This window comes from Ursus arctos, chromosome X (genome assembly GCF_023065955.2).
Source record: "Ursus arctos isolate Adak ecotype North America chromosome X, UrsArc2.0, whole genome shotgun sequence".
NCBI lineage: Eukaryota > Metazoa > Chordata > Mammalia > Carnivora > Ursidae > Ursus > Ursus arctos.
In genome coordinates this window covers 14257140-14269234 of record NC_079873.1, presented here as the reverse complement: position 1 = coordinate 14269234, position 12095 = coordinate 14257140, and the positions used below count along the sequence as shown (strand labels likewise).

Genomic DNA, 12095 nt, shown 5'->3' with positions numbered 1-12095 from the left:
TTCATGTATGCCTCTACAAGTTGTATGGCTTTTTATCAGAATAAAATATTATAATGCTTATGTTGCATAATTGTTTTCTTTAGGGACATGACTTGTTCTGTTATTCAAAAAAGTGGCTAGGTTTATCTTTGTTGGGTCATTTTATATTTTTAATGACAAAATTGGTATTGTTCTACATTTAGGAAACAAAGATAAGTGGTAAGAGTAAAATCTAAAAATTGCTTGTATTCTTGCCATCTGCTAATATTTCAGTATATAAACCTCAGAATATTTCAATTAAAAAATCGGAAATGTTAATTAATTGCCAATAGTCATTGAGACCAGCTGAGGATGTCTTCAGAAGCATATGTTGTATCCTGTTCTGTGTATACAGAATTGTATTGGTTTGGTCCCATTTACTTAAGTATTCTTACTCTGTTATTTTGGTAATTAATAGACATAAAATGTGTTCAGATTATAAATGTTTGATTTTGAGAAAATTCACAAGAAAATTTAGAGTAAAGAAGGTACTCCTCCAATATTTGATGCAATTTTTTTCCCCTAAGGGTTTATTTAGCCGAGAGAATTGAAAAAAAGGAAAGCCCCTAAACATTGGATTATTAAGGGCATGTTGACAATTTGTTTTTAGTACTACTTTAGATATTTTTATTTGAGGTTTACACATAAGTTCCCTCAAATTTGAACCTGAAAAAATGTTTAACCAACTATTTAATTCTGCATTTTGTTTTGCTAAGTTTATAGAAGAAAATATTTTAATTGAAAGACATATCTTTTCATTATTTCCCCTCACTAATTAAAAATAGTACTCAGTTTCAGCAAAGAGCACGGGCTTTTGGGTGAGACACTCCTGAATTTGAATCCCATTTCTTTATTATTTATTTATTTTTATTTTTTTAAGATTTTATTTACTTAGGGTGCCTGGGTGGCTCAGTCAGTTAAGTGTCTGCCTCTGGCACAGGTCATGCATGATCCCAGGGTCCTGGGATTGAGTCCCGTGTTGGGCTCCCTGCTCAGCAGGGAGTCTGCTTCTCCCTCTACCTCTGCCTCTCCCCTGGCTTGTGCTCCCCCCCCTCTCTTATTTATTTGCCAGAGAAAGAGAGAGAGGGAGAGAGAGAGAGCATAAGCAGGGGAAACGGCAGGCAGAGGGAGAAGCAGGCTTCCTGCTGAGCAAGGAACCCAATGCAGACTCGCTCCCAGGACCCTGGAATCATGACCTGAGTTGAAGGCAGACGCTTAACCGACTGAGCCACCCAGGCATCCCTTGAATCCAATTTCTACCACCTCTAGACTACATGTGTGATCCTGGGTTAGATGTTACTTATTGCACTGCGCCTCTATTTCTTTATGTAAAATGGAGATAATATTTGCTTTACAAAATTATAAACACAACTTTTAATTATATATGCAAAGTCTCTGGCCCATTTGAAGTATACACATTTCCTTTTTCCCCCCAGTGTTGTTTTTTCAAATGAGGCGAAATTCAGATAACACAGATCATGATTATGTGCTATCGAGTATGGATTGGAAAGGGCCTCCAGGAATGCCAATTTAGAGGCTAGTGTTATAGCTTACGTGAAAAGTCACAAGAATCTGAACCAAGTCATTTCATGGGCATAAAGAAGAATACAACTAGGAAATACTTAGGTAGGCTTGGTTAGACATGTGGATGGAGGAAGAGTACAAAGATGTTGTCAAGATTTCTGACTTTTAATAATTGAGTGTAAAAGGTAATGTTCAAGATAGAGCAGATAGGATAAGCATGATGAATACTGGTTTTGGACATGTTAAGAGAGAGATGCCTATTTAAAGAGTAATTTATATATTTGAGAGAAGGAGAACATGTGCCCATGAGTTGGGGGAGGGGCAGAGGGAAAGAATCGTGAAGCAGACTTCCCACTGAGCACGGAGTTCAATGCAGGGCTCAGTTCCAGTATGCATGAGATCATGATCTGAGCTAAAACCAAGAGTCAGATGCTTAATCAGCTGAGGCCCCCAGGCACCCCAAGAGATGCCTATTTAGATTATCTATTAGTTGGCTATTGAAAACACAGCTCTGGAACTTGAGAGAAGCTTATCATGGGTCGGGGGTGGCTTACGAATGCTTAAGTGGGCAGGAGAACATAAGAGCAAGACGTTTGGCAATCATTATTGTATATAGGCAGTAGCTGAAATCGAGGGAGTAAACTTAAAGCACTCAAAACTGCGGTGGGGGTAGGGAGAAGGTGGCTAATCCTGGGGAACACCACAGGAAAATTGACAAGCAGAAGGAAGACCAGGAGAGAGTGGCTGTGTGAGGTCTAATAGAGAATTTAAAAAAGAAGACATCAAAAGTGTTTAGTGCTATTAGGAGGTTTTGGATGACCTTAGCACCCAGAGGTTCCCTAAAAAGAGTTGCCTGGAAGTGTAATTGCAGAGGGTTGAAAAATAAGAAAATGGTATTAATAGTGAACGTGGGCTAGTCTTTCAAGAAATTTGGTCGTGAAAGGAAGGAGTGAAGGTATTAGCTAGAGAGAATGTAGGTAAATAGGAGTTCCTTCTTCGGAGGAAACTTTTTTCTTGCATTTGTTAGGCGTTGACAACGAGGTTTCCCCATACCCTATCCATTGATAGAAGAGGGCCAGGAGCACCCTCAGGGCCTGGGAAGGGTGAGTGAGAGTAGAGACAGGGCTGGTGTTGGTGGTGATGCTGCTGCTGCTACTTAACAGTTAACGTTTATTGAATGTATTTACCATGTGACACACGCTGAATTTAAATAATTTGCCTAAGTTCTCATAGTTATTATGTGGTAAATCTGGATTTGAACCTAATTAATCTAGAAGCAATGTCCCTGCCCTAGATAATGAGAAGCAGAGAAAGGAATATGTATAATGAGTAGTTGGTACCAGAGTCCCATGTCCATCTGATCTTTACCCTGCTTCTTCTGAGAAGATTCATAGTCCTCAGCTGGCTTCTGGCTTCCAAATGCCTGCTGTGGTGTCAGGAACATGTTTCCTTGTTTTCCTTTCCAGTAGTAACTACCCCCTGTGGTTTCCTTTAAGAGTTTTTCTTTTTTTTAAAGATTTTATTTATTTATTTGACAGAGAGAGACAGCCAGCGAGAGAGAACACAGGCAGGGGGAGTGGGAGAGGAAGAAGCAGGGTCCCAGCAGAGGAGCCTCATGTGGGGCTCGATCCCAGGACCCTGGGATCATGCCCTGAGCCGAGGCAGACTGAGCCACCCAGGCGCCCCCCTTTAAGAGTTTTTCTTAGCGTAATTGAGGTTTTCTAAAATGATGTTTTTTATTGCTAAAAATAAGGAAATAAACATGCATTTAAAAGACTCTCAGGGACATCTGGGTGGTTCAGTCGGTTAAGCATCAGACTCTTGGTTTCTGCTCAGGTCATGATATCGGGGCTATGGAATCAAGCCCCGTGTCGGGCTCCAAGTTTGGCATGGAGTCTGCTTGGGACTCTCTCCCATTCCCTCTCCCTCCCCCTCTGCCCCTCTCGCTACTCATGTTTTCTCTTTCTTTTTTGAAATAAATGAATAGAATCTTTAAAAAAAACAAACAACAAAAAACCCATTTGATGTTAAATGTTTAAAAAAAATTAAGACTCTCAGTATGCTTATGGAAAGGGAAACTGACTCTTCTGTGACAAGAAGAGTCCTTGGAGATTCAAAAGCCTAATTTCAGAGGAAAAGCAGACTCTGGTTTTTGTGTACATTGAGTTTCTGAAGCAAGGTTGGGCTTCTGGGATGGGATGGGTGGCTCCTCTGGTTCAGGTTGGGAGAGAAGAGAGAACAAATGGGACAGAATCTGAAACACCAGTCAAGGAAGCCAGCGTGATGACCTGGGTTGGCAGCAGGAGTGAATGAAAGAAGATCGGGGGGTTTACACCTGACTTTACCTCCCCCTTGCTCTTATTGCGGCCCATGACCAGTCAGTCTGTGGCATTGTGAGCTCAATGAGTCAGGGAGCAAAATTCCAGATAGAGGTATTGGGCACTTCAACTGAGCTTTTGTGAATACCAGGCCTCAAGGTTGGATAGTGATAGTGTAAGTGTAACCATCTCTATTGATATCTCTGTATTTTTCACTGTTGAGGTTTATATTATTTCTTTGGGTTTATAGTTAGCAGTTTGAAACATTTTAGTATAAATGATAGTTTAATTGTACATGCAGTTTTAAGAACAGGGAAGATGACTTGCAAAGAATTTCTAAACCTGAAAAAGTTTCCAAAGTCAAATGTTTACAATGACAGATTTTTCTTTTTTACGAGTTTTGATTTCTCCAGGCCATTCTTACTTTTCTGTTTTTGGCTATTCAGAATTTGATTTTGTTTATTTCTTGCCACGAATTCAAGGAATCTGTTTTTATAGTAATTTCTGCTCTTCTTGTCATATGGCTATGTATACAGCATTCAGTCTATTTGAGGAGAAGGAAATCATATATCATCTATCTACTTAAGGAAATAGGAATTTTATGGATCCACAGATACACTCACAGGAGACATGAACTACATGACTGGGACCATATTTATTTCGTCTGGATTTCCTAAATTGCTTAGGCTGGTAAAAAGTACACACTAAGTATTGAGTAAATGGTGGATGGAAAATCTGGAGAATACTAAGCAACCATACCTCTTAAGTCTTTTTAGATCAAAAGCAAGATACATATTCATTTATACCTCTGATCCATTTTTGTTTAGGTTCAAGTCAGCCTTATGTGTAAGCTAAACCAGCACATGTGTAACAGTAACTGGAAATAGGAAGTTGGTGTTCATTTCTAAGTGTATTTCCTTTTCTGTGGCAATTGTATGTGCAGCTGTCTTTTCACAATTCACAGAAGACAAGCACTATCTTTCAATAATAAAGCATCTTCGTGTGTCAGCAGAAATGTATATTTAATGAGTACTATTTGGAAATAAATATTAAATAAGGTTAAATCCCTAGGCATGAAAAGTTTTACCAGCATGTTTTTGTCTGTATTTGTTAATGTTTTCTCTTTGTAAGGATGCCTCTACATCTGGTTTTTTAAAAACCGAAGACTCCCTCTGTCAGAGAGTACCTATGGACTCTCTAGTGAAATATCACATAGGAATTCACAAGGTTGTCTTTTGTCCCCCCTCCCCCTTTTTGTAATCATGTGTACTGTGACTCAGGGGAGTGAATTTAATAGCCTTTTTTGCTAGAGGACAGAAAGCAAGGCAGCATATTAGAAAAAGCATGCACTTAAGGAGACCAAACTCTCTTAGCCAAATGGGTGATGTTGCTAAATTATCTAACCTCACAGAGCCTAAGTCTCCTCATGAAGAAAGTGGGGAAACGATACCTACCTCATAGGAAGTTTGGGTGGATTATGTGGGATAGCAGATATATTAAGTGCCTAGCATGTAATGCGTAGCCAATAAATACTGGCATCTATTTCCTTTCTTCAGTTCCCCCTGTTCCAGGCTTCCAGGCCTCCTCTTGGCTTTATTTACTGCCTTCTGATCATTTCCCAAGATTTATTAATTTCTTTTGCATTTCCACAATTCACTAACTTCTCATCTCCTGGATATTTTTCTTAGCTGAACATTCTCTGTTCTATCTGAAGATAAGCTGAAGAACCAGGTAGGTTTTGTGTTAGGTATTCACATGAAAATTTTATTAAAGATGGTTAGTATATCCTTCTATATATTTCACATACTTTTTTCAAAAGGTTTTTACTCATTTTGTGGCCACTATGAACACGTGGTTATAGTGCTATATATAATTTGAACCTTATCATTTAAACAATCTATTTTGTATTGGAAATAATTTAATTAATACTTAATAGAGTTTGAGCATGGTATATATGTTATATGATTGCTTTTTGGAGATAATAAATACATGTATAATGTATATAGTTTAATTTTGATGGCTAATATATTGGATGATCACTCTTTCCTCTTTAGTTAAAACAGTTGAAAAAGTATTTTGTTCTAGGTGCTGGGGATATGGCAGTAAACGAAACCGAGTATTTGCCTTTGGAAAGCTTGCTTTCTAAAGTGAAAATTTCTTTTCATACATAAAATTTTTTATAATGCTTTTTTCTTATTTTGCTCATACATGTGTATATACCACAAATGAAGGAGCTCTCATTGTAATAGACCATTACATTTTAGGGGAAGATTTGAAGCTGTAGCTAAAGTATTTGTGTCCCAAGATTTATTAATTTCTTTTTTTTTTTTTTAAAGATTTTATTTATTTATTCAACAGAGATAGAGACAGCCAGCGAGAGAGGGAACACAAGCAGGGGGAGTGGGAGAGGAAGAAGCAGGCTCATAGCGGAGGAGCCTGATGTGGGGCTCGATCCCAGAACGCCGGGATCACGCCCTGAGCCGAAGGCAGACGCTTAACCGCTGTGCCACCCAGGCGCCCCCCAAGATTTATTAATTTCAAATGCCAAATTTAAAATTTTAAAACACCAAAATTCTCAGATCAAATAATGATTTCATTACATTTGCCATGTTCCACAAAGTTACTGTTTTATTCATTACAACTTAATTATGTATTATATATAGAATATACCTGTTTTAGAGGAATAACATTGGCTTGCAGGTTGAAAATAGTTTTTGTTCATTCAGTAAGTAGTTTTTGAGGTCCTTCTGTTCTCCTAGGTTCTGTCTTAAACCAGCCTGGTGCAAGAATTTAAACTCAGGTCCAAAGCCCAGTCTGTTTCCTTTTCTTCATGCCATGTATTCAGAGGTAGAGACCAGAACTGTGGAGAGGAATAGATTAGTCAAGACAGTGAGGATTTATTTGGATTTAGTAACTAGGAAAGTGTCATTACTGACCTGGGGAAGAATTTCTTTAAAATATGTTTAGAAGAAGAAAAGCTTATTACAGGGGGCTAAGGAAACACAGAATAATAAGGAAATTGTAGTGTCAAGTATAGGTGATTCTTCTTGGTATTTGGTAGTGAATAGAAGGAGATTCATGGAAGGGCTTGAAAGTATACCAGAAACTTAGGAGAGCCAACTTCAAAATAAAGGATTTATGAGGGTTGTAAGAGAGAGCAAGGAGTTGGGGATCAAGTGATTAAATACCATGAAGAGAAAGTAGGACATTGAAACCATAACGTTCCAGAGGAACCAAAGAAGATAGTTATTAAGATATAAGTAAAGGGGATTGATTGGACTTAGAAGAGTAGAGACAAAACTTATCATTTGATGCAAGAGGAAGAGATGAGAATGAATGAAAATAAAAGCATTTTAAGATGGAGAAATGGAACGGTTATGATCACTCCCAAAGATACCCCTTAATCTTCCCATAAAATAGAAGGTAGGGTCATTTGCTGAGTGGAATAGGGTGAGAAGGAGATGGAAACTTTAACAGGGAAAAACATTCTGTTGTGGAACATACTCGGAAATTAGTGAGTTGCAGCAGTGACACCCCAATTGAGGTTAGTATGGATTTTATAGCAATCAATAATATTCTAATGTTCCAAAGCAAGAGTTGGCAACCTACAACCCAAGGGCCAGCCACATCCAGCCCATGTAGCCTGTGAGCTAAGAATGGTTTTCATATTCAAAAAAGATTTAAGAAAACCAAGCAAACAAAGAAACAAAGAAGAATGTGTGATAGAGACTGTATGCGGCCTTCAAAGCCTGAAATATTTACTATCTGGCCCCTTAGAGAAAAAGATTGCTGACCCTTGTTCTATAGCTCAAGACCAGAGAAAGCAAATGATAGTGTGCCTCAAAGGTGGGAACCAACATCCTAGACATGATCAAAGATCAAGGGGAGATAAAATAAGGGATACTAGTTAGAGGGGTATTGGTAGAAGTAGATAGGAGGTGGATAGGGAGTAAAGTCAAGTCAGAATAAAGTTAATAGATTGAATGAAAATGGAGAGGGTTTGTGACTAGATCTCATAATGATCAGGAAAAGCATGGTCAGTTGGTATGAAGCAAAGATGACAGGTAAAATTGGAGGTAAAGAAAGGTGGCACAGTAGTTGTCTTGGAGATAGAAGAGTTCTAGAAATAGCTAGGTATAACCATTTTAGGGAGGGGCTGAACTCTTGGTGATGAGGTCAGGATGATGAAGCATCAGAATTATGATGTTTAAATTCCTAAAGATGATGACAGGGAGACTGTGTGAGAAGAAATAGTGTAAATTGGGTCACTGGAGTTACTGAAGAAAGCAGAAGTGAGCGTGGAGTATGAGGTAGATGATGGTAAAGAGGTAAGGAGATTGGAGTAAGTACATGAATTACTGTAAATAAGCAGGGAAAGTGATGGTGGCAGTTAAGTGGTCTTCCCTTTCCCTGGCAGCTGAAAGACTGTTCCCTCCTCTTGGTTTGGCAAGTGATAGAAAGTAGATAAAAACGCTACAGGGAAGATGTGGTATTTTCCGTCGAAGGTCAGATTTATACATAGTCTTGAAGAATGGGAGGAGCAAAGCAGTAGATTAGTTTCAAGTTGTAAAATGAAGCCCTCAAAATAAAAGTGGTTGAGTTTTGCATAAATGTATAAATGTTTTACTTACACAGCTCTTCCTGTAAAGAATTTTTTACATTAGTGCTTCTTACTATATAAAATTCATGTTTTTTGTAATAATAAAATTATTAAGAGATTAATACTAAAAACATCTCTTTTTACTTGACTGTGAACATAGACAAAAGTAACCTGGCAGGTAACTTTCATTTGACATGCTCGGACTGTCTGGATAGGGCTTACTTGGGTGTGATGGTATTCTTTCCATGACAGTGTTAATGTAGAGTCTATATTGTAGTGTATGAAATTTTATTCCTAGACATACATGTAGGAACATTATGTACTTGAGCCATTAAAAATTAAGTGCAGGGAATTCCTCTGGCCTCTGAAAGATGAACTAGGAGTTGATAGCTGTGTTGCTGTGTTTTTCTATATTGATGGGTAAAGTGATTACTGCATATGGCATGGTTAGATATTTTGGCATGGTATTTTCTGAAAGGAAAACTCTTTTCTGGGCTAAGAACTAAAAATAGGAGAAGGAGACAAAAGGTAAATTGCTAGAAACTTTCACTATGCTAAGTTTGAAGTTACTGGTTTGTCTTATAAAAAAGCCTCTTTATTTTTTTCTGGAGAATTTGACTACTTGCTGATAATCTGGAATCTTAAATACCTAAAGCTTCATTTTATGTACATATGTATGTATATATGTATGTATGTATGTATTTAGATTTTATTTATTTAGTGGGAGAGAGAGGGCACACGTGTGTGAGTGGGGGGAGGGGCAGAGAGAGAATCTCAAGCAGACTCTTGCTGAGCATGGAGTTCGATGTGGGGCTTGATCTCATGACCCCTCAGATCATGATCTGAGCTAAAATCAAGAGTCAGACACTTAACTGAGTGAACCACTCAGGCGCCCCCTGAAACTTCATTTTAAATGGTACTTTTATTTTAAGTTTTTAGTGAATAACCTTTGGAATATTTTTAAAGGTTGAGTTAAATTTCTTTATAGTCCTAAGAAGACAGTACCTATGTCATTTACTTGAGTTTTATTTTTGTGTTGTTTTTTTTTCCTCAGTGCCCGTTACAAAGAATATAGCAAAAACACAGTCTTCTCTTTCCAAAGCAACCCAGCGTTCAATGCAGTCTCCACAGAAAACTGCTGTAATACTACCAACACAGCAGATCAGGAAATCAGCTCGCACTAAACCACCTGGACAGACTTCAGTCCCTAAGAAGGGAAGTGCTGTTAAAAATCTCACACCAAGGAAAAAAGCCCCAAAAAAGGTTAGTTAATCTCCTCCTAATTTGTATTATAGGTCTCTGCAATGCCTTATTTATAACATAGAGTTTAGGATTTACTAAGAGTATGATGAGGCCCTTTAGGAATGTACTGTACGAAGAGCATATATAAAGCTTTTTAAAGCCCACATCAAGATTGGTATTTCTTTTCTTGGGTAAACTTAAAACTTTGAATATTGTTCAACTTTTTCAAAACTACATTGGGAATACTGTGTGGGTATATTTATGTTCAGGCCAATTTATTTAAAAGTCAGTATACTTTAAAAATGAATGTGAAGTGAGTTTTACTGTACATAAATTATACCTCAATAAAGTGGGTGGAAAGGGGAATCATAGTGGTAAATTCAATGATGCTAGGCCACCTAACTGACTCCCCCAAAGAAAACAACTTTAAAACCTGGAAATAATAGAAAAAACAGCTACTTGAAGATACTGGAGATTGAATGGAAGCAGACATGCTGGTTGAGGGGAGTATGCACAGGAGGTAGGGGTATTACACAAAATTCTATATCTGACAAAAATACTCTTCAAGAGTGAGGGTGAATTAAAGACATTTTCAGATAAAAGCATACTTAGAGAATTCCACACTGGCAGACAAGCACTATAAGAAATGCTGAAGGGAGTTTATCTCTGGGTAAATGTGAATTATTTGTTTTTTGCTTTTTTTCATCTTAATTTCTTTATGATAATGTGACTAAAGCAGTAATTATAATATGGTCTTGTGGGGTAATGTAATATATATGGCATGATATAATACATCATTACATATTATCAATACATAACATGATGTAATACATATAACAGTGTAAAGGCTTTGAGTGGGAATATGGATATCTTGCAAGGTTTCAACATTTTATGTTAAGTAGTACAGTATTAACTATATGGGTTATACAGTGTAATCCCCGGGGCATATTGTAAAAACACAAATGCAGAGAAGTATAGCTAAAAAGTCAGTAGGAAAACTAAAATGGAATTCTAAGGGATATTCAACAAGTAATTGAAAAAAAAAAAAAAAAGAAAAGGAGGAATAGAGGAATAAAACACACAGGAGACAAATAGAAAAGAAATAATAAAGGGTATGTCTGGACCCAAACATATTAATAATTACTTTAAAAGTTAGTGAACTAAATTTTCTAATTAAAGGACAGAGATTATAAAAATGGATTTTAAAAAGACCCAAATGTATCTGTTCTACAAGAGATGTATTCTTTTTTCTTTTTTTTTTTCTTTTTTACAAGATATGTATTTAAAGATTGCTTTATTTATTTTAGAGGTACAGAAAGAGAGAGAGTGAGCAAACAGAGGGAGGGGCAGAGGGAGAGAGAGAAACGTCCCCATACTTCTCACTGAGCTTGGAGCCCAATGCGGGGCTCAATCTCAAGACCCTGAGATCATGACCTGAGCTGAAACCAAGAGTCAGATGCTTAACCGACTGCACCATCCAAGGGCCCCACAAGAGATATATTCTTATTGTAAAGACATAGAATCTTCCTGGATCTTATTAGAACTAAACTAAATTTCAGCAGTAATAAACATTTCTGAGTTCAGCCATCTGATATCAATATATATAACATTTCTGTTTTGTTTCAACTAATGTTTACAGTATGGAGCAAAATGACAATGCCATTTTTATTTTATTTTTTTTTAAAGATCTTATTTATTTATTTGAGAGAGAGCAAGAAAGCACAAGCAGGAAAAGTGGCAGAGGGAGCCGCAAAGGGAGCGGCAGAGGGAGAAGGAGAAGAAGGCTGAGCAGGGAGCCTGATGTGGGGTTCGATCCCAGGACTCTGGGATCACCACCCAAGCTGAAGGCAGACGCCCACTGACTAAGCCACCAGGCGCCCCTGATTTTAAAATGCTTAAATTAGGGGCGCCTGGGTGGCACAGCGGTTAAGCGTCTGCCTTCGGCTCAGGGCGTGATCCCAACGTTGTGGGATCGAGCCCCACATCAGGCTCCTCCGCTGTGAGCCTGCTTCTTCCTCTCCCGCTCCCCCTGCTTGTGTTCCCTCTCTCGCTGGCTGTCTCTATCTCTGTCAAATAAATAAAATCTTAAAAAAAAAAAATAAAATAAAATGCTTAAATTAATACTGGTATTTTTATTTCAAAAAGCATTCAAAATTTTTAAATAAAAATTGAAAGTCAATAACAATATATTTCAAATATAAAATCATAAACATCGAAAAAATCAAATAAGCAGGTTATTCTAATGTAAATCATTAGCAGATTAAAATTTTCAAATTCAAAATAAATTGCATAAAATTAAGGAAATTTGTGATATTTAAAAGGAAATAATGCTTTATTTTAAATGCATTTTGAAAACTAGAATGTATCAAGGGTGTCATTGATGCATTTTTTTT

General features: G+C 37.4%; 1 protein-coding gene across 4 annotated transcripts in view; it reads left to right on the top strand.

Annotated features, from left to right (window-relative positions):
• The window catches only part of SCML2 (Scm polycomb group protein like 2), a 92713-nt gene that overhangs the window by 60066 nt on the left and 20552 nt on the right, over window positions 1–12095 (top strand). For all 4 annotated transcript variants that reach the window (XM_048213746.1, XM_048213744.1, XM_048213745.2 and 1 more), the window contains exon 8: window positions 9515–9723. In XM_048213746.1, the coding sequence (XP_048069703.1) occupies window positions 9515–9723 (209 nt within the window). The remainder of the gene's footprint in view (window positions 1–9514; window positions 9724–12095) is intronic.